Source organism: Vombatus ursinus, unplaced genomic scaffold (genome assembly GCF_900497805.2).
Source record: "Vombatus ursinus unplaced genomic scaffold, bare-nosed wombat genome assembly UNPS02003292.1, whole genome shotgun sequence".
NCBI lineage: Eukaryota > Metazoa > Chordata > Mammalia > Diprotodontia > Vombatidae > Vombatus > Vombatus ursinus.
The window spans coordinates 2,819,495-2,841,060 of NW_020943070.1; the positions used below are offsets into that span (position 1 = coordinate 2,819,495).

General features: G+C 51.1%; 1 protein-coding gene across 1 annotated transcript in view; it reads left to right on the forward strand.

The window, feature by feature from the left end:
• CBX7 (chromobox 7) overlaps nt 1-12,792 on the forward strand; it is a 27,249-nt gene extending 14,457 nt beyond the window's left edge. Inside the window, exons 4-6 of the mRNA XM_027873948.1 lie at nt 3,954-4,020; nt 10,483-10,852; nt 12,428-12,792. Coding sequence (XP_027729749.1) covers nt 3,954-4,020; nt 10,483-10,852; nt 12,428-12,582 — 592 coding nt within the window. The 3' untranslated portion in view covers nt 12,583-12,792. The remainder of the gene's footprint in view (nt 1-3,953; nt 4,021-10,482; nt 10,853-12,427) is intronic.
• The last annotated feature ends 8,774 nt before the right edge of the window (nt 12,793-21,566 follow it).

Consider the following 21,566-nt stretch of genomic DNA (forward strand, 5'->3'; position numbering starts at 1 on the left):
ACACACACACACACACACACACACACACACACACACACACACACACAACTCTTACACTCATACATACAATGTACACACACTTGTACACATACACACTCACACACAATACACATGCACACATTCACATGCTTGCACTCACACTCGCACTCATGCACACTCCTACAATACACTCATTCACATACACAAAACACACACTCATATACCGTACACTCACACAATACACACACTCATACTCACACACAATATACTCACATGCATATACACTCACACAATACACATTCACACACAATACATACACACTAACACACAATGCCAATACTCATACATACGCACAAACACACACAATACACTCCCACATATACACACTCACACATATATGCATTCTCACATACACTCAAACACAATACACACATATACACACTCACACAATATACATACATACACTGATATAATACACACACTCTTCCACACACACTCATACACATATACACAACACACTCACATATGCATACATGCATACTCTCACATACATGCTTTCATTAGCAAGACATTGTACACAACATACATGCTTACAGACTCATGCACACATGTATATATATGCAATGCACACATACGCGCACACACATTCACACACAAGGCATTCACGATCTGTACTCACGCAAACACAGACGCTCTCTTGCACCCACACTCACACACATGCTTTCATTTGCACACACAGCATGCACACACACAGTCACACACAAGACATTCACGATCTGTGCTCGCACATGCACAGACACACCCTCTTGCACCCACACTCACACCAGAGGGCAGGCTGAGAACAAGGCAGCACAGCTTGCCTGCATCAGCTGGAACACTGAGTACGTGCCGGGACGGGGACATCCTGGTGCTGACAGGGGGCCCAGCCCGGCTCGGGTACATGCGGCTTGTTTACCTTCGGGGGCTGGGGAGAGGGGCCAGGGCTGAGGGCGGCTGCTGGGGAGGCTACTGCCTCCATCTCTGCCTCTGCCACTCTGGCCATGCCCTGCAGCCCTTTGGGGGACTGTCTATCCTGCCGGTGGGCTGGAGCTGGGAGCAGATGCTCGGCAGCCTTGCAGCTGGGGCCTGTCTGTCTGGGGTAGTGCTGAGTCTTTGGAGGCTCAAGTTTCTGTGTCCGTCCGGGGCTTTTCCGAAGCTGGGCCCCAGATTGAGGCTGACAGGCAGCAGCTCAGATCCCTGCTTCTGTGGCCCAGAGCCATGCCCCTTCACAAACACTGCTCCAGCCCAGCTGGATCACCGGCGACCTTGATCTTGACCTTGGGCTGCCCTCGCCCCCTTCCGTGGACTTGGGGCGCCCCACTCCTCTCCACCTTTCAGAAGCTACCCTTTCCATCTAGCCCCAGGGCTGCTCCCAGAGTGCTTTGCACTTTTCAAAGCGTTCTCCTGTCTTTCTCTTGACTCACAAGATTCCTGATGGGTTGGGAGGGTCAGGAATTATTGTCCCCATTTTATAGGTGAGGTAAACTGAGGTTCAGAATGGCTAAGTGGTTTATCTAAGGTTATAGAGCACAGAGCTGGAAGGCCCTCAGAGGCCACCTGGTCTAACCCCCTCATTTTACAGAGGAGGAAACTGAGACCTAGAAAGGTCATGTGACTTGGGCAAGGTTACACAGCTAGCATCTGAGGCGGGATTAGAACCTAGGTCTTCTGACTCCAAATCCAGGATTTATTCTGCGGTGCCAGGGATCAAAGAGAGTGAATTCACACTTGGTAAGAGCCTAGTATTAGGGAACATTTGGGTCAATTCATTTTACAGAGGAGGAAACTGAGGCCCCAAAAGTCTCTGACTTGCCTGAGGTCATACATACAAGTAGTATGTAGCAGAGTCAAGACTTGAACCCACGTCTGTGGACTCCAAAGTTTGGAGTTTCTTCCGTTTTTAAGTTTCTACATCAGAGCACTTCTTGGACCCCCAACAACAATCTCATCTTTTGAGTTTTCCCTTGTAACAAACAAAGACTGTTATTCAAGAACAACAGAGAAGAGCAGCGTCTGATGGGGTATATAACATTCTGCACCCGTGGCCCCCACCTCCCTGTGAAAGGATCCTTTGTCTAGGGCTGGAGGGGCCCTCAGGCCATCTCATCCACTCCAACCCCAAACCCCAAACCCCATGCAGGTACTTAGGAATGCTCTGGGGTACCAGGTCTCCATAACTCAAAGGCATTTTCTAGCTCTGATACTTTTGTTCACTATGACCACTTTAGAAATTCAGACCCGAGAAGGTGGATTTACTTTCTCGAGGTCCCCTTGGCAGTCCTTACAGATCCCCCACTAGAACCTGGGGCTCCTTATAGGGCCTGCCTGTTCCTCACTGCGGGACAGAGTGTTCCAAGTCCCCGTGATGGGCCTCTTTTCTCTATCCTTCTTCAGCGCCCCCCATCCGGGCCCTTCCAGTTTTCATTCTCTCTACTCAAACAGCTGCCAGGCGACTGTTGTGTGGTTGTGGGCTCGCCCCTTCCTGGCCCCTGGGCTCTGCTGGCTCCGTGTTCGTCCCTGGCCGCGGGAGGGCTTGGTGTGCTCTCCATTAGCCCAGTCTGGGCTCTCTGGCTACACCGCTGGTCACGTCACGATCACAAACTCCCCGAGGGCAGCGGCAGGGTGTGTTGTCCCCGCAGCTTCAGGCAGAATCAGTTTATCTGGATTTCTTAAAACTGATAAATTGGGGTGGAGGGGAGTTGTGAGAGAAAGAAATCTAAAGAGGTGGGGGGAAGGAGAGAGAGAATGAGGGAAGAAAAGAGAGAAGAAGGGAGGGAAAGAAAGAAGAGAGAAAAGGAAGGGGAGGGAGAGAGAGGGAAGAAGGAATGAGAGAGAGGAGGGAGAGAAAAAGAAAGAGAAGGAGGGAAGGGGAGAGGGAAAGAGAGAAGGGAGGGAAAAAGAAAGGAGGGAGGGAGAGGGAAAGAAAAAGGATGAAGGGAAAGAGAGGGAAGAAGAAAAGAAAGAAGGAGGGCGAGAGAGAGAAGAGAGAAGAGGGAAAGAAAAAAAGAGGGAGAGGAAAAGAGGGAGGGGAGAGAAAAAAGAGTAGGGAGAGAAAAAGAAGGAGGGAAAAAGGGAAGAAGAGAGAAAAAAGAGGTAGAGATAGAGAAGGAGAGAGGGAGAGAAAGAGAGAGAGAAGAGAGTAAAAGAAAACTTAAATATAGATTCACCGTAAGATACCCAGAACCTCTGTGATAGAAGGAACTCCCGAGTCTACCTATCCCAACCCAATAGAATGTAAGCTTCTTGCAGGTAGGAACAATCTGATATTTGCCTTTGCGCCCCAGCGTCAGGCACATAGTAGGTGCTTACTAAACATTTGTTGAATGAACAAGAACTCCCCAACAACACGCCCCCAAAGTGCTCCTCTAGGCTTTTATTTGGAGACCTCCAGTAATGGGGAACTCACCACCTCCTGAAGCTGCCCATTCCTTGTTCCGCCAGCCCTCGCTGGGCAGTTTTTTTCTAAATCCATCTCCTACACCTTCCCTCCATCCTAGAACAGAGTAACTGGGCAAAGTTAAGTCCGTCCCTTGGGGCTTTTAAAGAAGAAAAGAATATAATTTATGCACAACTTTGCTGGGCTTTCCCTAATCCCGAATGGCCCAGGCAGCCCTGGCACTGGGTCCCAGCCAGGAGGGTACCTGTGACGGTGAGATGACCCCAGACTGGAAAGTCCTCAGGTTGGTGCCTGAGGACCTGGGTTTGAGTCCCAATTCTGCCATCAATCGTTGGGTGTGGCACTTCCCCCCACCCCCACACCCCAGGGTCTCAGTTTCACTTTCTGTAAAATGGAGGCAGTTGGCTGGGGCCAGTCCGCACAGGGCCTCTCCCCAAGCTTTGGAGTCAGCCCCAGGGCCCAGGTCATGCTCAGCTTTCCTTGACGCATCCATCACTGGTTTTTCCTTTTCTCCCTCCATCCGCCTCATGCCTCCCAGGGAGGAGAAAGATCGTGCGTCCGGGTGTAGGAAAAGAGGCCCGAAGCCCAAACGGCTGCTGCTGCAGGTAACCCCGGGCCCTGCCCGTTCTCACCCGACTCTGGCCGTGGGCACTGGGTGGATGGATGGGGCTCCCCGTGGTCCCCCTCCCAGCCCTGAACCCTGGCCCAGGTCACCGTGGGAGGGGTGGGGAGCCCCAGCGGGCTCCCCAGCAGGCGAAGGTGCTTATCACCTCCAGCAGCATCAAAAAGCCACCAAGGAGTGTATGGGATGGCATTCCACATACAGGAGGAGGCATGAGCAAAGGCCTGGAGGGGAGAGAACACAGCATGCAGTCGGTGGATAGCAGGGAGGGCAGGAGCCTGGAGGATGTGAAGGGGAAATAATGGAAACTAAGATTTGTAGGGGCATCGAATGCCAGGATCAGGAACTCCAAACTTATCCTGTTGGCCATAGGAGCCATTGGGAGTTTCCGGGCAGGGAAGCAGGCATTTGTGGGGATTAGTTTGACAGAAGAAGTTCTGCTCTGAGAAATGGGACATAGGTTTGGCGGCCGAAGAATGGGCCAATATTTGAAAAAAGCCAATCCTGATGGGGTGTTACGTCATAGTTCAAGAGTGGACAAGTCACTTCTCTCTCTAGGCCTCAGTTTCCTCATCTGTAAAATGAAGGGGGTCAGAGGACCTCCAAGATCCCTTCCAGCTCTAAGTCCATGGCATTCTGGACACCCTAAGAAACAAGTGTGAAACAACAAACAGTAGCGTTTGAATGTTTAATTCCTGCATGCTTAGACTGATTCAGGGAGAAAAACGCTTGACTCTTGGAGCCAGGAGACCTGGGTTCAAATCCTACCTCACCCACTAGCCGTGGGCCTCAGTGTTCTCATGTATAAAATGGGCGTGGTGGTCTTTGTCAGGAGGGGGGAAGAATGGAAATGGCAGCTATTGATCTAGCCGGGGTGATCAGCAAGGACCCCTGATTTCCTGTTCGAGGGTATTGGACGTGGAAACCACACTCTACACAGCTCAGGATCATGGGAGGGTTGGAGAACCTTGGACTTGGTTCATACTCTGGGTCTGGCTGTCTCCTGGGCCTCGAATTTATGTATGTGACCTCTTCCCCCTGCTTGGTTATAGGCTTCTTGAAAACAGGAGCGAGGTCCTTTGTCCATCTCTGTTTGCCCAGAGGTGCACATGATAGGGCCTTCAAGAAGCTTGGTTGAATTTCTATGTGGTTTAGTGGTTTAGGTGCTGGGCCAGAGGACCTGGAGTTTGAATCCCCGCTTTGCTGAGCCTCAGTTTTCCCATCTGGTGTCAAGGGCCTCTCAGTCCCTTCCAGATCTGTGGTCCTGTAATATGTGAAGGGGCTTGAGAATCTTAGATTCGCAGAATCTCCATTTGTGTTAGGAAGGCAGACCAGACGCTCCTCTCACCTCCCTGACTAAAGACAGAAGGCTGGAGGGAGGGGGTTCAGCAATGATCCCCTCATTCAGGCCTCTCCTCACACCGGCTGGCCTGTCTTTCCACCCTCCTCGGCTTCTGATGGGCCAAGGTCGAAGCCTGCAGAAACATTCATGGAGGAACCCACGCCAATGCTCACAGCTGGGAGGCACCTGGTCTAAGCCTTACCTGAAGGGAATTCCCTTCTCCAGCTCCTAACCAGTGACCATCTAGCTCACTGCTTGGAGATCCTCAGTAAGGGAGACCCCCACCCTCTCCCAAGGAGGTCCATTCCACTTTGGGACACTCTTTGGTTAGTAATTGTGTCCTGACATCGAGAGGAAATTTCCCTCCCCATAATTTCCACCCGTGGTTTCTGGTTGTGCCCACTGGGGCCAAGTGAAAGGGGCTAATCCCTCTTTCATGATACCTGAAGACAGCATATGTGCCCCTGAGCCATCTCTTCTCCAGCCAAAACACCCTGAGGTCCATTACCCAATCCTTCTATGGCCTGGTCTTCCATCACCTCCCCAACCTGGCCCCCTTCTCTGCATCCATTGTGGCCTGTCTAGGGCCTTGGGTTGACCTAGCCTGCTGTGTACAAAGTCAACTCCCAATTTTTCTACTCAAGGTTTAAAACCTGGCTTGAATGTCCCCTGGGCACGTAGCTGGTGGTTTGTCAGTGGCCACATTTTTAGAGTGGCCAAAGGCACCTCACTTTTCTTTTAGCACTAGAATGGAAGGTATTGGTAGGGACTGTTGGATTTGGGGAGTGCCTGGCACATAGTAGGTCCTCAAGGAAGGCTTGTTGATTAGATATCAGCAAAATGAGGGCATTGGACAAGATGGCCCCAGGTTGGACAAGATGGCCTCTGGTTGGAAGATTCTTAAATCTGTGCTCCTGTGAGCTGGGCTCTGTGCTGGCTACTGGGGAGATCGATGGTCAGTCCCTCCCCTCAGGAAGCTTCAAATCTAGTACAGCAGATAAGCCATGGACACAATGACTGTGTTTGTGACAAAATTGAACATGATAATTATGTAGGAGAAGGGCTGCCAAGGCAAAGAAAAGGTGGAAAGACCCTTACAGGCCATCTAGCCTAACACCCCAGTTTTACAGAAAGGGAAACTGAGGCCCCAAGAGGGTCCAAAGGGAGTAAATAACAGAGGCAGAACTTGAACCCAGATCTCCTGACTTCAAGTCTGTTAGGAGACATTGCAGTATAGGGAAAAGAACTCGAGCTTTGGAGTCAGAAGACCTGGTTCAACTCCTGCATCTGATTCTTACTGCTGGTGGGACCTTAGATAAGTCCCTTTCCCTCCCAGGGACTCGATGGCCTGTAAATTCCTTTAATCTGTGATTCTAAGGAAGGAGAGATTCCTTCCCTCATGAGGGGTGGTTGGGGCAGCCTTAAGGAGGAGCTCAGCCCTAAGGGACAGGCAGGACCTCAGTGGGGGGAGAAAATTGAGGTGGTGGCAGTGGGTCCTGAGGAGAGGCTTAATAGGAGGTCTTGGGTGGTCACAGGAGGTAATTATTTTATTTATCATTAAAAAGAAAGAGAAAGTGGGGGAGAGAGTGAATGAGCTGAGGGGAGAGACAGAGAGTGAGCAAGCTGGGGCGGGGGAGAGAGAGAGAGAAAGAGAGAGAAGAAATGTATAGAAAGACAGGAAGAGAAGGAAAGAGAAGAGAGAGACAGGTAGTGAGAGAGAGAGATGGCAATGGAGGGAGGGAGAGACAGAGTGAGCGAGCTGAGAGGGGGAAAGAGTGAGAGAGAAAGAGAGAGAAGAGAGAACCATAGACAAGAGAAGGAAAGAGAAGAGAGAGATGGAGTGAGAGAGAGAGAGTGAGAGATGGCGGTGGAGGGAGGGACAGAGGAACAGAGAGACAGAGAGCTGAGGGGGGAGAGAGAGACAGAGACAGAGAGCTCACACAGGCTCACCAAATGTAATTGGGAAGGGAGTAGCAGAAGATAAGACTAGAGATGGAGGACTCAAAAGAGCTTTAAATGCCAGAATCAGAAGCTTAAATTTTAACCCTATAGGCAATAGGGAGCCAGGGAAGATTTTTTTTTTAGTAGAGGACTAACTCAGTTCTATAGCAAGTGAAAATAATCTGTTAATAATCAATATAGACATTGCAAAGCTTTTTATGCACATAAACTTATTAGAACCCTGTATCAACTCAGTGAGATAGAGCATCCTTTGCAGATGTGGTTATCTGCCTTTTACTTGGGAAAACTGAGACTTAGTAAGATTAAGTGACTTGCCCAGGGTCACACAGCTAGAAATTCTCATGGGTGGGATTAGAATCCTGGTCTCTCCTGACTTAAAGTCAAACCTGAAAACAGCAATGCTTGAGGCCCCAAAATGGCTTCTCTTCTTCCCCCATGTCTGACTTGTATAAAATCCAAGTCAGGCAGCAGAAAACCAAGATGATTTTTCACTGTAGAGTTGGGCTTTTACCTTGTTTTCTTTTCAAAGCATTTTCATTTGGCGGCTGAGATGTCTCTCTAAGTCATTTTAGTCAATGCATTTCCAGTCATTTGTTAAAGAATTTTGGGAAGTTTAGTTGGAGGAAGAGGAGACTTTGGGGGGGGGCGTCCATGATGACTATCTTCAAGTATCTGAAGGGGTTTCTTAGAGAGAGGCAATATGGCATAGTAGGAAGAGAATTAGAGTGTAAGGACCTGGGTTCAAGTCCCAGCTCTACTCCTTACCACCTGTGTCACCTTTGGCAAATCACTTCACTTCTCTGAGACTCAGTTCCCTCAGCTGTAAAATGGAAAGGAAAGGGTGCCTAGGTGACCTCTTGGGTCCTTGCCATCTCTTAAGTCTAGGTTCCTACCTAACAGCAGCAGGTGTAAATTACGCAGGTTGTTCAAGAAAAATAAAACACAGGACACACCTTTTCAAATTTTGGTATAATCCAAAGTAAAAAGGAAGGAAGGAAAGAAGGAAAGAAGGAAAAGAGGGAGGGAGGAAAGATAAAGAAAAAAGGAGGGATGGAGGAAAGAAGGAGAGGGAAGGAGAAAGGAAGGAAAAGAGGGAGGGAGGAAAGAGGAAAAAAGAAAGGGACAGGGGAAAGAAGGAGGAAGGAAGAAGAGGGAGGGAGAAGGGAAGGAAGGAGGGGAAGGGAAGAAGGAAGAAAAAGAGGGAGGGAGGAAAGAGGAAGAAAAAAAGGGAGAGAGGAACAAAGGAAGGAAGGAAAGGGAGGGAGAAAGGAAGGAGGGGGAAGGAAAGAAAGAAGGAGGAAGGAAGGAGAGGGAGGGAGAAGGGAAGGAAGGAGGGGAAAGAAAGGAAGAAGGAAGGAAAAGAGAGGCAGGAAAGAGGAAAAAAGGAGAGAGAGGAAAGAAGGAGCAGGAAGAAGGAAAAGAGGGGAGGGAGGAAAGAGGAAGAAAGAAAGGGACAGGGGAAAGAAGAAGTAAGGAAGGAGAGGGAGAGAGGAAGGAAGGAGGGAGGAAGGAAGGAAAAGAGGGAGGGAAGAAAGAAAGAGAAAGGGAGGTGAAAGAAGGAGGAAGGAAAGAGAGGGAGGGAGAGAGGAAGGAAGGAGAGAGGAAGAAAAGACAAGGAGGAAGGAAGGAAAAGAGGGAGGGAAGAAAGAGGAAGAAAAAAGGAGGGAGAGAGGAAGGAAGTAGAGGGAGGGAGATAGGAAGGAAGGACGGGAAGGAGTAGGAAGAAAAGAAAGAAGGAGGAAGGAAAGCAGGATGAAGGAGGGAGGGGTGGGAATGGAAAGAAGGAGGTAAGGAGGCCTGCTTGGCCTGTGAGGTACCATCCCGGCTCCTGAATCCATGCCTAGGCTTCTTCTGCTTGGCCCAGCAGGTGGATGTGATGGGAGTGGTAGAAGGAAACAGATTCAGGCAAACATCAGAAAGACTTCCCAACAGTGACAGCACCACACAAGTGAGATTGGCAGCCTTGGCACAGGGAGTGAGCTCTCCCTCCCTAGGAGGCTTCCCGTAGAAGCTCGGTGACCACTGAGGATCCCAGAATGCTGATTCTTTTCAGTCAGGCTGTCCATAAACAAACCCCTCCCACGTACCAGGCTCTGTGTGAAGTGCTTGGGATGAGAGCCAAGACATGAGGTGGTTCCTGCCTTCGGGAAACTTACCTTCTGTGGAGGGAGACAAGGTGGATGCATATACAAGATAAATAAATAGCAGCTAGTCTGGGGAGCACGCAGGAGGGCCCAGTACTGTGCCTGATCTGAGAGAGGAAACAGAAATAGTCATTTATGGTCCCTGTCTTCTAGGGACTCCTGGTCTCAGGAGTGTTGCTGGGGACCGGCTAGGAAGGCATTTTTCATTCACCAGGCCAGACAATAATTATGTACTTACTGTATACAGTAGATATTGTAGGATATAGAAAATTTAGCTGAGACCCAGGCTTCGCCTACATGGGACCTACAGTCTGGTGGGAAGTATCTTAGGATCTGGATTGGGAAAATCATCTGCAACCCCTTCATATTACAGATGAGGAAACTGAGGCCCAGAGAGATTATGCCACTGTCTTGAGGTCATATACTTTGGAAATAGCAGAACCGGGATTCAAACCCGAGTCACGGACCCTCAATTTGGAGCTGGAAGGAATCCTGCACCTTCTCCAACATCCTCACTTCACCCATGAGACTAGAATCCTGAGCAGTGAAGGGACTTGGCCACAGTCACATAGATAGTGGCAGAGCTGAGATTCAAAACCAGGTCCTCCAACTCCAGATTGACCCATTCCAAACCAATATGCGTTTATTAAATGCCTGCTGTGTGCCAGGCACCAGAATACAAAGACAAAAAACCAGACAGTGCGGGGGTAGGAAATGCCCTTTGCACTCTGCCCCCTCTCTGTCAGCCTGGGCTTTAGGGCGATGTAGAACCCGGGCATGCCAGGCCAGCCTGATGGGGAGGGGGAAGGTAGTCGTGGAGCCCGGGGAGCCTCAGGGAGCCAGAGGGTCCCAGGTGGCGAGCTCGCCCAGGTAAGGAGGCAGGGGAGAGTTTGGAGAGAGAGCGGCCGCCCTCGGCTGGGGCCGTCCGTGCCAGCTCCTTGACCCCCTTCCCTCTTCTCCCCTGCTTCCCATGCCGGTCCCCCACCCCGACCTGCAGAGGCTGTACGGCATGGATTTGCGCAGCGCCCACCAGGTGAAGGGGAAGGAGAAACTCTGCTTCTCCCTGGCCCGCCAGTTTGGCGGCAGCGGCGCCCCTGACGGGGTGGGTAGGGCGGGCCCAGCACAGCTGGAGGAGAAGAGCAGCAGTGGCGTACCCACCCTGCCCTTCCCGCTCAGGAAGCAGAACAAGACCCAGAAGTACCTGCGGCTGTCCCGAAAGAAGTTCCCGCCCCGCCTGGAGGGCCGTGGCCGGCTTAGAGAGACCTTTCTGGAGGAGCCCGCTGCCCGAGAGGCCACGCAGGACACCAGCGAGTGGGACGAGGCCACGGCCACCCCCCCCCCTGCTGAGCAGCACCCTGGCAAAGAGGGTAAGCCGTACCCCCGTTACACCTCTGGGGAGACTGAGGCCCAGGGCAGTGAAGCGACCCGTCCAAAGTTACATAGCAGCTACCAAGTGTCTGAGTTGGGATTTGAACCCAGGTTTTCCTGCACTCTGTTCACTGCTCTCGAGCCAGAAGAGACATTAGGGGTCCTCTAGCCCAACCCCCTCATTTTATAGGTGAGGAAACTGAGGCCCAGAGAGAAGGGAAGGCTCACGGAGGCAGGAAGTGGCTGGCAGAGCCTGGATTCAGCCTTGGGTCTTTTCCATCACAAATCCAGCCATCTCTGCCCCCCTGCACCACCCTGCCCAGTCATGTGGACGTTAGACTGTGGGGCTAATGGGAAAGTGACAAGTGAAGATGGCAGCCTTCCTCTCAGACGTAGTCAGAGGAGCAGGGGCAGGCTTGGCTGGGCAGTGCCCGGAGAAGGGCAGCCTTTCTCCACGTATCCGTGGATGGTTGGAGGAGCCAGGGGTGGTCAGCTTGCCTCGGGGGCCGTGGTAGCCACCGTGATATCCTGATAAGGCGCCCAGGGCTGTCCTTTGGAAGGGGGCTTAGCCTTGTAGATACAGGAGGAAGTCATCACGAGGCAAATTGAGGTCGTGTTTGAGGAAACGCTTTCTATTGATCAGAGATGTCCAGAAGTGGAATGGACTGCTACCTTAGGAAGTAGTGAGTTCTCCGTCATAGGAGGTCTTCCAGCAGAGGCCAGATAACTCCTCGTGCCATATGTTTTAGAAGGAGTTCTTGCTCAGGTACAGGTCGGCCTCTCAGGTCCCTTCTGACACTGACTTTGCTTTATGTCAATGTTAGTGCCATTATCAGTGAGAGGCCCATGGGATAGTGGATAGAGAGCCAACCTCAGAGTCAGGAAGGCCTGGCTTCAGGCCCTGCCTCTGACCCTGGGCAAGTCACTTAACGCCTCAGTGATCCCAGGCAGCTCTCTAAGACTATAGTGGGAGAGCAGATGCAGATCTGCATTGATGAAGGGAATTCCCCCGCCAGAAGTTCTTGGATGAAATCCTGGGTCCCCCCCCACCAAATTGTTATTAATGGCAATCAGGGTTCAGAGTTTTCCAGATGTGCAGCTAGGATGGTGGCCGTGAAGTCAGCTCTCTTTCCCTGCCAGTATCCTGGTGGGCCTCCATCACCTTCAATCCCGTCTTTGTCACTGGACTCTTCCCTAGCCGTCTTACCCTTTTGTCCCCTCCCCCAAACGCTCCCCTTTTTCAGAGAAGGAAACTGAGGCCCAGAGAATAGAAGGGAATTGCTCCCAGTCTCCCAGCTCCAGCTGCACCCCAAAGTTCCAGCCTCACGCCCTATCCCTTATCATCGTCAGACCAATGTGCAGAGATTTGTAATATAGCTTCATAAATGGGTCCAAGTCGCATCTGTTGCCCCAACAAGCAAGCGAGATACCCCCACAGAGCGTCCTCATTTATAAAATGAGGTGAGGAGGGGGGTGCCGGGGCTCTACACCTGCTCCCTTCTTTTCCTGCCATGCCATTGATCCAATGAAGTTCTCCCCCATCTGTCTCTGTCTCTCCTCCATGGCGGTGGTAGGTGGTGACCTGACTGCAGGGGGCCCTCCCTGGATCCCCACGCACCCACCTTCCGAAGTGACGGTGACTGATATCACAGCCAACTCCATCACCGTCACCTTTCGGGAAGCACAGGCCGCTGAAGGCTTCTTCCGGGACCGGAGCGGGCAGTTCTGAACCTCTCCATTCTGACCCCTCTTTAAGTGGTTGTCTGGGAGTTTGGGGCTCAGGCCAGAGGAGGTGTGGGAGGCGGGCAATGCAGTTATTTTATTTTAAAAGACAAACTCCTAACAAACCCAAGAGAGAAAAAGAGAGCTGAACAGAGATGCTCTCTGCTCTCTGCTCTCCAGTTCACCCTCGATCCTGTACAATGATGTTTACAGAAGTCTGCTGGGGGTGGGGGGCGGGGAGGAATGGGGTGATCTTGGGGGACTCTTGTCTATTTCTCAGATGGTCACTGGCATTGACCTTGCCTGAGCTGAATGGCTCAGGTCGGGGAAGCCCAGGCAGGGAAGAGGGAGGAGGGAAAAGGCAGAGGACCAGGTGGTGTCAAAGGGCCTTCCCCATCCTGGGGCTCCAGGACGGAGGTGGCTTGGCCAGAGTTGATTGCAGTTTATCCATGCTCTGAGCTAGGCCTTTCCCAGAGGCCCTTGGGCCAATTTCTGGCGCCTGTGCAGGAGTGGGCGGCAAGGGGATCTGCTGCCCGGGAGGGAAAAGGAGAGTTTCCCGTTCATCGGTGTAGTAGATGAGAGACTCCCCCCAGAATATAAAAACCTCCCTCCCTCCCTGGCCACATGCAAACAACTCAGTGTGAATGGGGCGTTTATTTACTTCCACTCCAGAAAGCAAGGATTTCAGTGTTTATGCTGTAAGGAAGGGGCTTTTGTTTAAAAAATAATCCAGTTCTGTGATCCACATCCATGGGGGGAGCCCCTAATACTCCCTCCTCTGGATCATATCAACACCTCCTCGGAAAGCGAGAAACATTTAGTCTTGGAAAGCCGCCAGGGCGCTGATACCTGTCCAGCTAGCGTGTCTGAGGCTGGACCTGCACCCGTGTCTTCCTTCCTCCAAGGCCAGATCTCCAGCCATGCTGCCTTTTGGGGTCACATTCTGCCCTCTCCCAGCACACACACGCACACACACACACACACACACACACACACACACATGATTCTTCACTATCACAACGTCTCTCATTCCTCAAGCACACGAAGGTTTCCAAAGCACTTTTCCTCATGGTAGGCAGGGAGTGTATTATATATTTCCCCATTTTACAGATGGAGACACTGAGATTCCCAAAAAGGACATAAAGTGATTGAACTGTTGGAGGCAGGGCTTTGAGTCTGGGTCTGGCTCTGGAGTCAGAGGATCTCACTTCCAGTGTTTACTGCATGTGTGGCCTGGGACACGTTAGGTAGCCTTCTTGGGCTTTCATTTCTTCCTCTGTGACTTGAAGGCTCGATGGGGCCTCAGCAGGGTTCCTCTGGGGCCCTGGAGCCCTGCTTCCCAGTTGTTTTGAATTTTCCATGTCAGAGTTGTTGGAGAGCACATGGAAGTGGGCAGTAACACAGCCTCCTTTCATGGGGTTGGCAGGGAGGGCAGAGATAACCAAGGTGGAGAGAAGGTTGGGGGGGGCAGGGGAAGGCGGGTTGGAGGAAGAGCTAGTAGGGCCCACTAGTGAAAGCCGGGGAGATGCAAGCTCCTACAATCCCAAGTCTCTCGGTCAGATCTTTCTCGGGGCCTCAAGGTTGGGGAGGATCCAAGAGCCCCCCCTCCGAGGGCCTCCAAGCACCCCAAAGCCTGCCAGCCCGCCCCCCTCCCCAGCCCTGTAAGCACACACCTGTGTACACGCCACACCCTGCAGAGCCGCTGGGCGTGAAGCCAGGATCCTCTGGGCTGGAAGGCAGAGCCTGCCTGGCCTGCTTGTCCCCCTGGGGCCTCCAGGTGAATAATTCATTCTCCCTTTGGGCCCATATTCTAGGAGAGGGAGGGAAGAGTGGGGGGAAATCCCTTTAAATCCTGAGCTCAAGGTACCAGCAATTGTCCTGTCTGCCTGGCATTTGCAGGGCTAGAAAAAGGCTTTCCCAGCATCAGGAAAGCAGAAGTGGGCCCATTTTACCGATTAAGAAACCAAGACCCCAAGATGGGGTGGATTTTCCCAGGATCCTGATGCCAGTAAGAGTCAGGGCCACCTTCTATAGGAGAGAGTTGGAGGTTGCTTTTGGGGGTCATGGGGGAGGCAGATACCTCCCCCCCATATATTCAGGTGGGCCTCCCTTTAAGGAAACCTATCATTGCCAACTTAGTGTGAAAGGATGAAAAGACATGGGCCTCAGTTTCCTCATCTCTAAAATGGAGGAGGTGGGCTAGGCCTCTTAGGGCCCTTCTAACTAAATCTGTGACCTCACAGCTCAGGTGCCGTTCCCTGCATGTGAGTCCTCCTCCCCCCATCTCTCCCCTCCCCCATCCCTGTTCAGAGAAACTTGAGACCTTGAGAAGATGACTGACTGGCCCAAGGTCTCATGGCTAATTTTAGGTCTAGACCCCGCACCCTAAGACAGCAGCAAAAGGTTTGATTTACTTACACACATGTACAAAGGATCTACATACAGCATCCATTCTCAGTTGTGGGGTAATAGAACACTGAGTTTAGAGGGAGCAATCCTGGGTTTGAATCTTACCTTTGCCTCTTATGACCTCTGTGACCTTGAGTAAATCTCTTGCCCTCCTCTGGACCTCAGTTTTTCCCATCTGTAAAATGAGGCTGTTGGAATAGGTGATTCCCAGGGTCCTGTTCAGTGCTCAGTCCAAGCCCCCTAGAAGCCACCCACTTATCATCAGAGAGAGTCAGCCCACAGACTCCTGCATGAAGCTCGTGCCTGGATAGGGATAAGATTCAGAAGGCCCTCTTCCGGGGGCCTGAGCCTGAGAGTTTGGTCTCAGGCAGCATGTGGGGGCCAGTCTTGTGTATCCAACCCCACCCCTTTGACCATGGAGGAAGAAGTCTTTCCAAGTCACAATTCCTTTTCTGTATCTCTGACTCAGGTGACTTACAATCCTTCTGAGCCCCCTTTTTGTGGACTCTTCCCTAAACTTTGTTCCCATCTCTAATACGAGGATAATGTTAGAGCCAGCAGAGAAAGTAGTTCTATGGCAAAGTGAGTGGTAGCCTGACTAGATTGAGAAGTAGTGAGTTTCCTATCCTTGGAGGTCTCCAAGTAAGGGCTACATGTATGTTGTGAAAAGGCCTTGCAGCTGAGATTCCAGGGTGTGGGATGCCTGGAATTCTCTGGTCCAGGCTGGGGCATTTAGCACGGAAGCTGTGATTTGTCCAGGCACTGGACGAAAAGCCAAGCTGAGATGAGAGAATCCTCGCCCTTGTGGAGGGTACAGTTTGATGGGGAAAGGGGAGGGGGATCCTTCCCCCTCTGGCCCTGCTTCCTTCCCTCCTGACTCTCCAAACCAAAGATCTTTTCAGAAAAGCATCCAGTTCATTCTCCACACCCCTAGTGCCCACAAACGCTCCCCTTTCTCCTTTTGGAGGGGATCAGGGAGGCCTCCAGCTGCTGCTTCTGGGGACCCAGCCGCTTTCCTTCCAATTACAGGGCATTTTATCCAAAGCCTTTGCCTTCAACCTTAACAGGAACAGTCCATGTGCTTCCTATAATTGCCCCCTCTACCTTGGAGGGTGAGTTGAGCGGAAGGGGGCTGACTGGAGACCTTAAGAAGATGAGTGACTTACCCAAGGTCTCATGACTCATTTTAGGCCTGGCCCCCCATCCCGAGATAATAATAAAGGATTTGGTTTGCACACACACACACACACACACACACATATTCAGACACACATATTCTCATTCTCTCTCTCTCCCCCTTTTTCTCTCTCTCTCTCTGTTGTGAGGTAGTAGAAAAAGGGTTTAGAGGGAGCAATCCCGAGTTCGAATCCTAGCTCTGCCTCTTATGACCTCTGTGACCTTGAACAAGTCCCTTGCCCACCTCTGGACCTCAGTTTTTCTCATCTGTAAAATGAGAAGGTTGGATATCCTGACTTTCCATCAGCTCCAGGGCAGATTTTGGGGAAGGGCCACTCCAGATCCCCTCCGCACCCCCTTTCCAGCCAGCCAGTTCTCCCCCTTCTTCTCTTCCCTTTGGCAGAAGGTTGTTCCTCTTCTTCTGTCAGCCAGGATGACCTGTTCTCAGCTCATTTCAGCCACAGCAGGGTATGAGCTTGGGGTCATGGGAGACCCATACAGGAGTTACAGGGAGAATGCTAGCAGCCTTTCCCTCTGCCATTCAAGACTGCTGATTTTCCTATGTTCATGTAGGGTTACCCACTGCAAGATTTTGCTTTGGGAAGACCCAGAGAGGGGCGTCCTCTCCCTCACCTGGCCCCAGGACAGACCCCTTATGCCCAGCTTGAAGCAGGAGTATGGGAGGGGGTATCCTGCCAACCAGCCTCAGTGATGGAATGGGTAGCACAGATATCCCAAGAAGGGGGGTGGGACACCGAGGATGAATACCTAGGCCAGGCTCCTAATGGGAAAATTGTGGAGGGGGGACAATGGACAAGGCAGTTTGGGAAGTGGTCAGGTATAATCAGGACCTAGAGGGTGGGGACCCGTTCTCACTGAACTGGGATCAGGGATGAGAGCAGGAGGTAGAAACTGACAGCCCTCTCCTAACCCCCTGCTTGCCATGGACCCCTCCCCCCATTTTCTCTTGGGGATTCTTTCCTGGCCTGGCACAGGGTGGACCAGAAGGCCACAGTCTCAGGCCCCAGTGGAAGGCAGGGTTCCAAGTCCAGTAGGGAGGTCCACAGGTAGCTGCCAAATGAATGAGGGGGCCAGAGCCTGGGCATGGACACACACACCCCACACACATCCCACATCACACACACAGAGACACACGTGCACACACCCCCCCCCCCCCCCACTGCTGCGGTGGCCTTCTCTTTGGGCCCCAGAGAGTGTAACTGCCGCAACCTTCTTTCTGCTCAATGGGCCCTTTCAAAGAGATGATTGTAAATTTAAACTATATATTGGGGTGGGGGAGTGACTGCCTCGATGCCTGCAATAAACAAGCTCCAGATTAGCACTTTCAGGTCAAGTCCTCCTGCCCCCCACCCCACAAGGCAGGGAGAGGGTGAGAGTTTGCTCCCCTTCCCACGGGCCGAGGGCTTTGCTCCTTGCTGCTCTGAGGTCTGGCCCTCACTGCTTGAGAGCATCTGCAGCCTAAAGACCCTGCGCGTCTCAGCTGGGCAGGGTGCTGTTGGAAACAACTCGGGGTTTGGAGTCCGAGGACCTGGGTTTGAACCCCAGCTCTGTCACGTATGACACGTGTGATCGTGAGCAAATCACAGACCCTCAGTTTCCTTCTTTGTAAAATGAGGGGGCTGGATCTGGCCTCTGAGGGTCTCCCCATACAGCTCTAAACCCTGTGATTGTCGCTCCCATGGATAGCAGAGGGTGAGCCCCCAGCCTGCCCCCATCACCCTCCGCTCCAGTTGAGGAGGAAGATCCCAGGATTCCCTCGGGCACCCTCCCCCCAGAGACTCTACCAGGTTACTTGGCACAGGAAGGAGAGAGAGACCAGAAGAGACTGCAGGGTTTGGCACAAGGGTCAGGACCTGCCCAGGAAGAGGCCAAACTGAGAGGCCCACAGCTCCCAAGCAGGAGGCAGGGGGTAAGGGGGTAAGGGGGTAAGGGGGCCAGGGCTCAGCCTGTGTCTTCTCCTCCCACTCCTGATCTGGGCATTCCATCAAAGGACTCACTCCCATGCCTGGAGCCTGTAGAGTTAGCACCATGCCCCCAACCCCAGTGTGGGCAGCACAGTGCTGGACTTTTCTCCTTGCCTCCCCCCAACACACTAACTTTTGAATGTTATAATCCGGGGCTGGTACTTAGCTTATTTCTTTTTAAAGTTAAAGGGACAAGGAGCAACATCGACACCCCCAGGTGGGCAGGCAGGCCACAGGGCCCCATCCCAACCTGCTTTGGGCATTACTCTTAATAATATTTCTAACAGTGGCCAATTTCCCTCCCCTCTTGCTCCAGGGATGGATGAGGTTGAGGTTTTTTCTTTGGGCAAGTTGAGGGCTGCTGGAGCCCCTTCCCCTTGCATCACTCCCAGTCCCCAGTCTCAGCCTGGGAAAGCTTTCTTTGCACAGAATGAGCTTATAGCTTTGTACAGACAAATGAATGTATTGGGGAGGGGTGGGAGGGGAGGGAGGGGCCAGGGCCAGAGGCAAGGTCACTCCAGGTACACGTGCCTGTTGCAGGTGAGGGAGGGCCGGCCAGGAGCTGGTCAGATGGGGTGGGAGGGCAAGGGGGGGGTTCAGATGGATGCAGAATGTGGTTTTATTTTTGTACTGATATCAGTGAGAGACTACCGCATCTATTTATTTAGATGATTTATCTGGTATATGTGGCAAAAAAAAATTATTGAAAAGAATATTAAAGATGATTTGGAGAAAAAAAAACCATAGTGTTTGATTTCATTTCCAAAATTGATTCTTGATTATCCTTCCAAGGAACCACAGAAAATTTGATTCATCATGGGTCCCCTTATGGATGTATGTAGCCTTGGATGTCACTTCCACTGGATGGTGGTCACTTTGTGAATTGAGCAGATTGGCTTTGGCCTCCAAGGAAGGGGCCCTTCCTGGTCCAAGGCTATGATTCCAGGTCACCCATCAGTCTGCCCTCAAGGCCTGCTTACAGCAAAGACCCCTTCAGCTTACCTGACAAGGACCCTCTGAGGTCCGGGGATCATCTCTCATCTCCCAGGGGCAGAGAGGGAAAGCAGCTTAGCCAGAGTCATATAGCAAGTGAGAGGGGGGAGCCCCTAGACAAGAACCCAAGCCTTGTGATGCCAAGTTCAGAGATCTTTCTATTCAATCCATCAATGAGCATTTATTAAGCACCTACTATGTACTGAGCTGTGAGAACACAACGAAAAATCAAAAATCAGATCCCTGTCCTTAAGCAGTTTACATTCCTCCCTGGGCAAGTCACTTAACCTCTGTGCCTCAGATTCCTCATCTGTAAAATGAAAGGGTCAGGTTTGATGGTCTCTAAATCTGTGACCTCAGTGGAATCGACAAGAAGATACCTGAGGTCATAGGGATGAAGGCTACCTTGTAATTTCATTGGTTCTTAGGGAACTCCCGAGTGGACACAGGCCCTCTACCAGTACAGGTGGGCACCTTCTTGGCAACTTTTAGTCTTGGAAAGTTTCCTAGAGCTCTGAGAGGTAGAGTTACACAGTTAGGCTGGATTTGAACCCAGTTCTTCTTGGTTTTAAAGCCTCCATGTGTTGCTATCTGCATGATACCCACAGAGTAGGTGGACAGAACCTTAGAGCTGGAGGGGAGAGGCCCAAAAAGGCCTACAGCTTTCCCTGTTTAGTGCCTGCCTCAGGCCAGGGCCTGCCTTGAGCTAGAAGTCTCCAAGATCAATATGATGGTTCCTTGATTAATAGGGGACAGGATGCAAACTGAAAAGCCCTTTCTGCTCACTGGAGCCTGGTAAGGGCTCTCTGAGGCCCAGGGAAGGAAGGCCCTGGGAATTCCCTTGGCCCAGTCTCCTCTGCGGCTTAACAGGGTACTGGAGGCTCAGAACTACTGCAGAACACCTAGGTCGTCCACATGGCATCCTTCCTGCTCCCACAAGGCCCTTCTGCTCATCCAGACCTGTCTGAAATCAGGAGAAACAGGGTAGTGAACTGGCTTGTTAGGAAGGGGGCTTGATGCAGGGGGGAGGGCACAGATGTGGAACATTGCAAATAATGCGAGATTTTTCTATGTATTTTTGATGAATTTTTTAATTCCTCTTTTTAAAAAGAATCCTTTGAAGGATGTTATAAGGGATGTCTCTCTAGGAGGGTGTATGCAGGGGGAAATATAAGTGATGTAAAAACCAACAATATCAATAAAGAATTTATTTTTAAATTTTTATTTTAAAATATTTATTTTAAAATATTTTTACATTTTTATTAAATTTCTATTTTTCAAAAGAAATGGCTTAAGTTTTCCCCTTTTACTGTTATCTTTTATAAGAGATGGCTCTCTAAGAGATACAGTTGGAAATGTAGATGATATAAAAATGAGATATCATTATATATATAATATAAAGATATATATATATAATATAAAGTAAAGTGACTTACCCAGAGTCACACACTAGAAAATATATTTTTAAAAAAAGAAAAAAGGCATAAGATTGGAGAAAGTCAGTAAGCATTTGTTAAGTACCTACTGTGTGCCAGGCACTGTGCTAAGAGCTGAGGATACAGAAAAAGACAGTCCCTGCTCTCAAGGACCTCATAGCTCTTGGGAAGACAACATGAAAACAAATACGTACAAAGAGGCTATTTCCAGGATAAATAGGAAATAATTAGGAGAGGCAAGAAGGTACTAGGAATAAGAGGGGCTGGGTCAGGCTTCCTGCAGAAGGCAAGATTTTAGTTGGAACTCAAAGGGCACCGGGAAGAAGGATGAGGAGGAGAGAGGATGAGGAGGGAGAGCTTTCCAGGAATGGGAGATGGTCAGAGGAAATGTCGGCAGCCCAAGAGATGGGGGGTCTTGTTTGGTGAACAGCCTAAAGGACAGTATCACTGGACTTAAAAGGATGTGTCAGGGAGGAAGGAGGAAGGGGACTCCATGGCCTTGAGGCCACTGGAGTAGTGAGAATGACATAGTTGGACCTGCAACCATGGGATGGGAAAGGGTAGATAAAGAGCTAACCTCAGGGTCAGGAGGCCCTAGGTTCAAATCCTGTCTCTGACATTTACTGGCTGTGTGACCTTGGATAAGTAACTGAACCTCTCCCCCCCCCCCCACCCCCAGCAGAATCTCTAAGATTCTAGGTCACCGAACACCTACATTGGTTGAGGGACTTTCATCACTGGGAGGTCCCTATCAATGAAGTCACAGATCTGGTCCAAAAAAAGGGGAGCAGGGCAGGGGAGTGAGGGTGGAGGAGCAAGGTCAGGATAGGGGAGGGAACACTGAATTCTGAGACAGAGATCCTGGACTTAACTTCTTGTGTGACCCTGAGCAAGTCACTTAACTTCCTTGGGCCTCAGTTTCCTTTTCTGTAAAATTAGGGAGGAGATTTGGTTAGATGGTCTCTAAGGTGCCTTAAGTGCCATGAATCTGT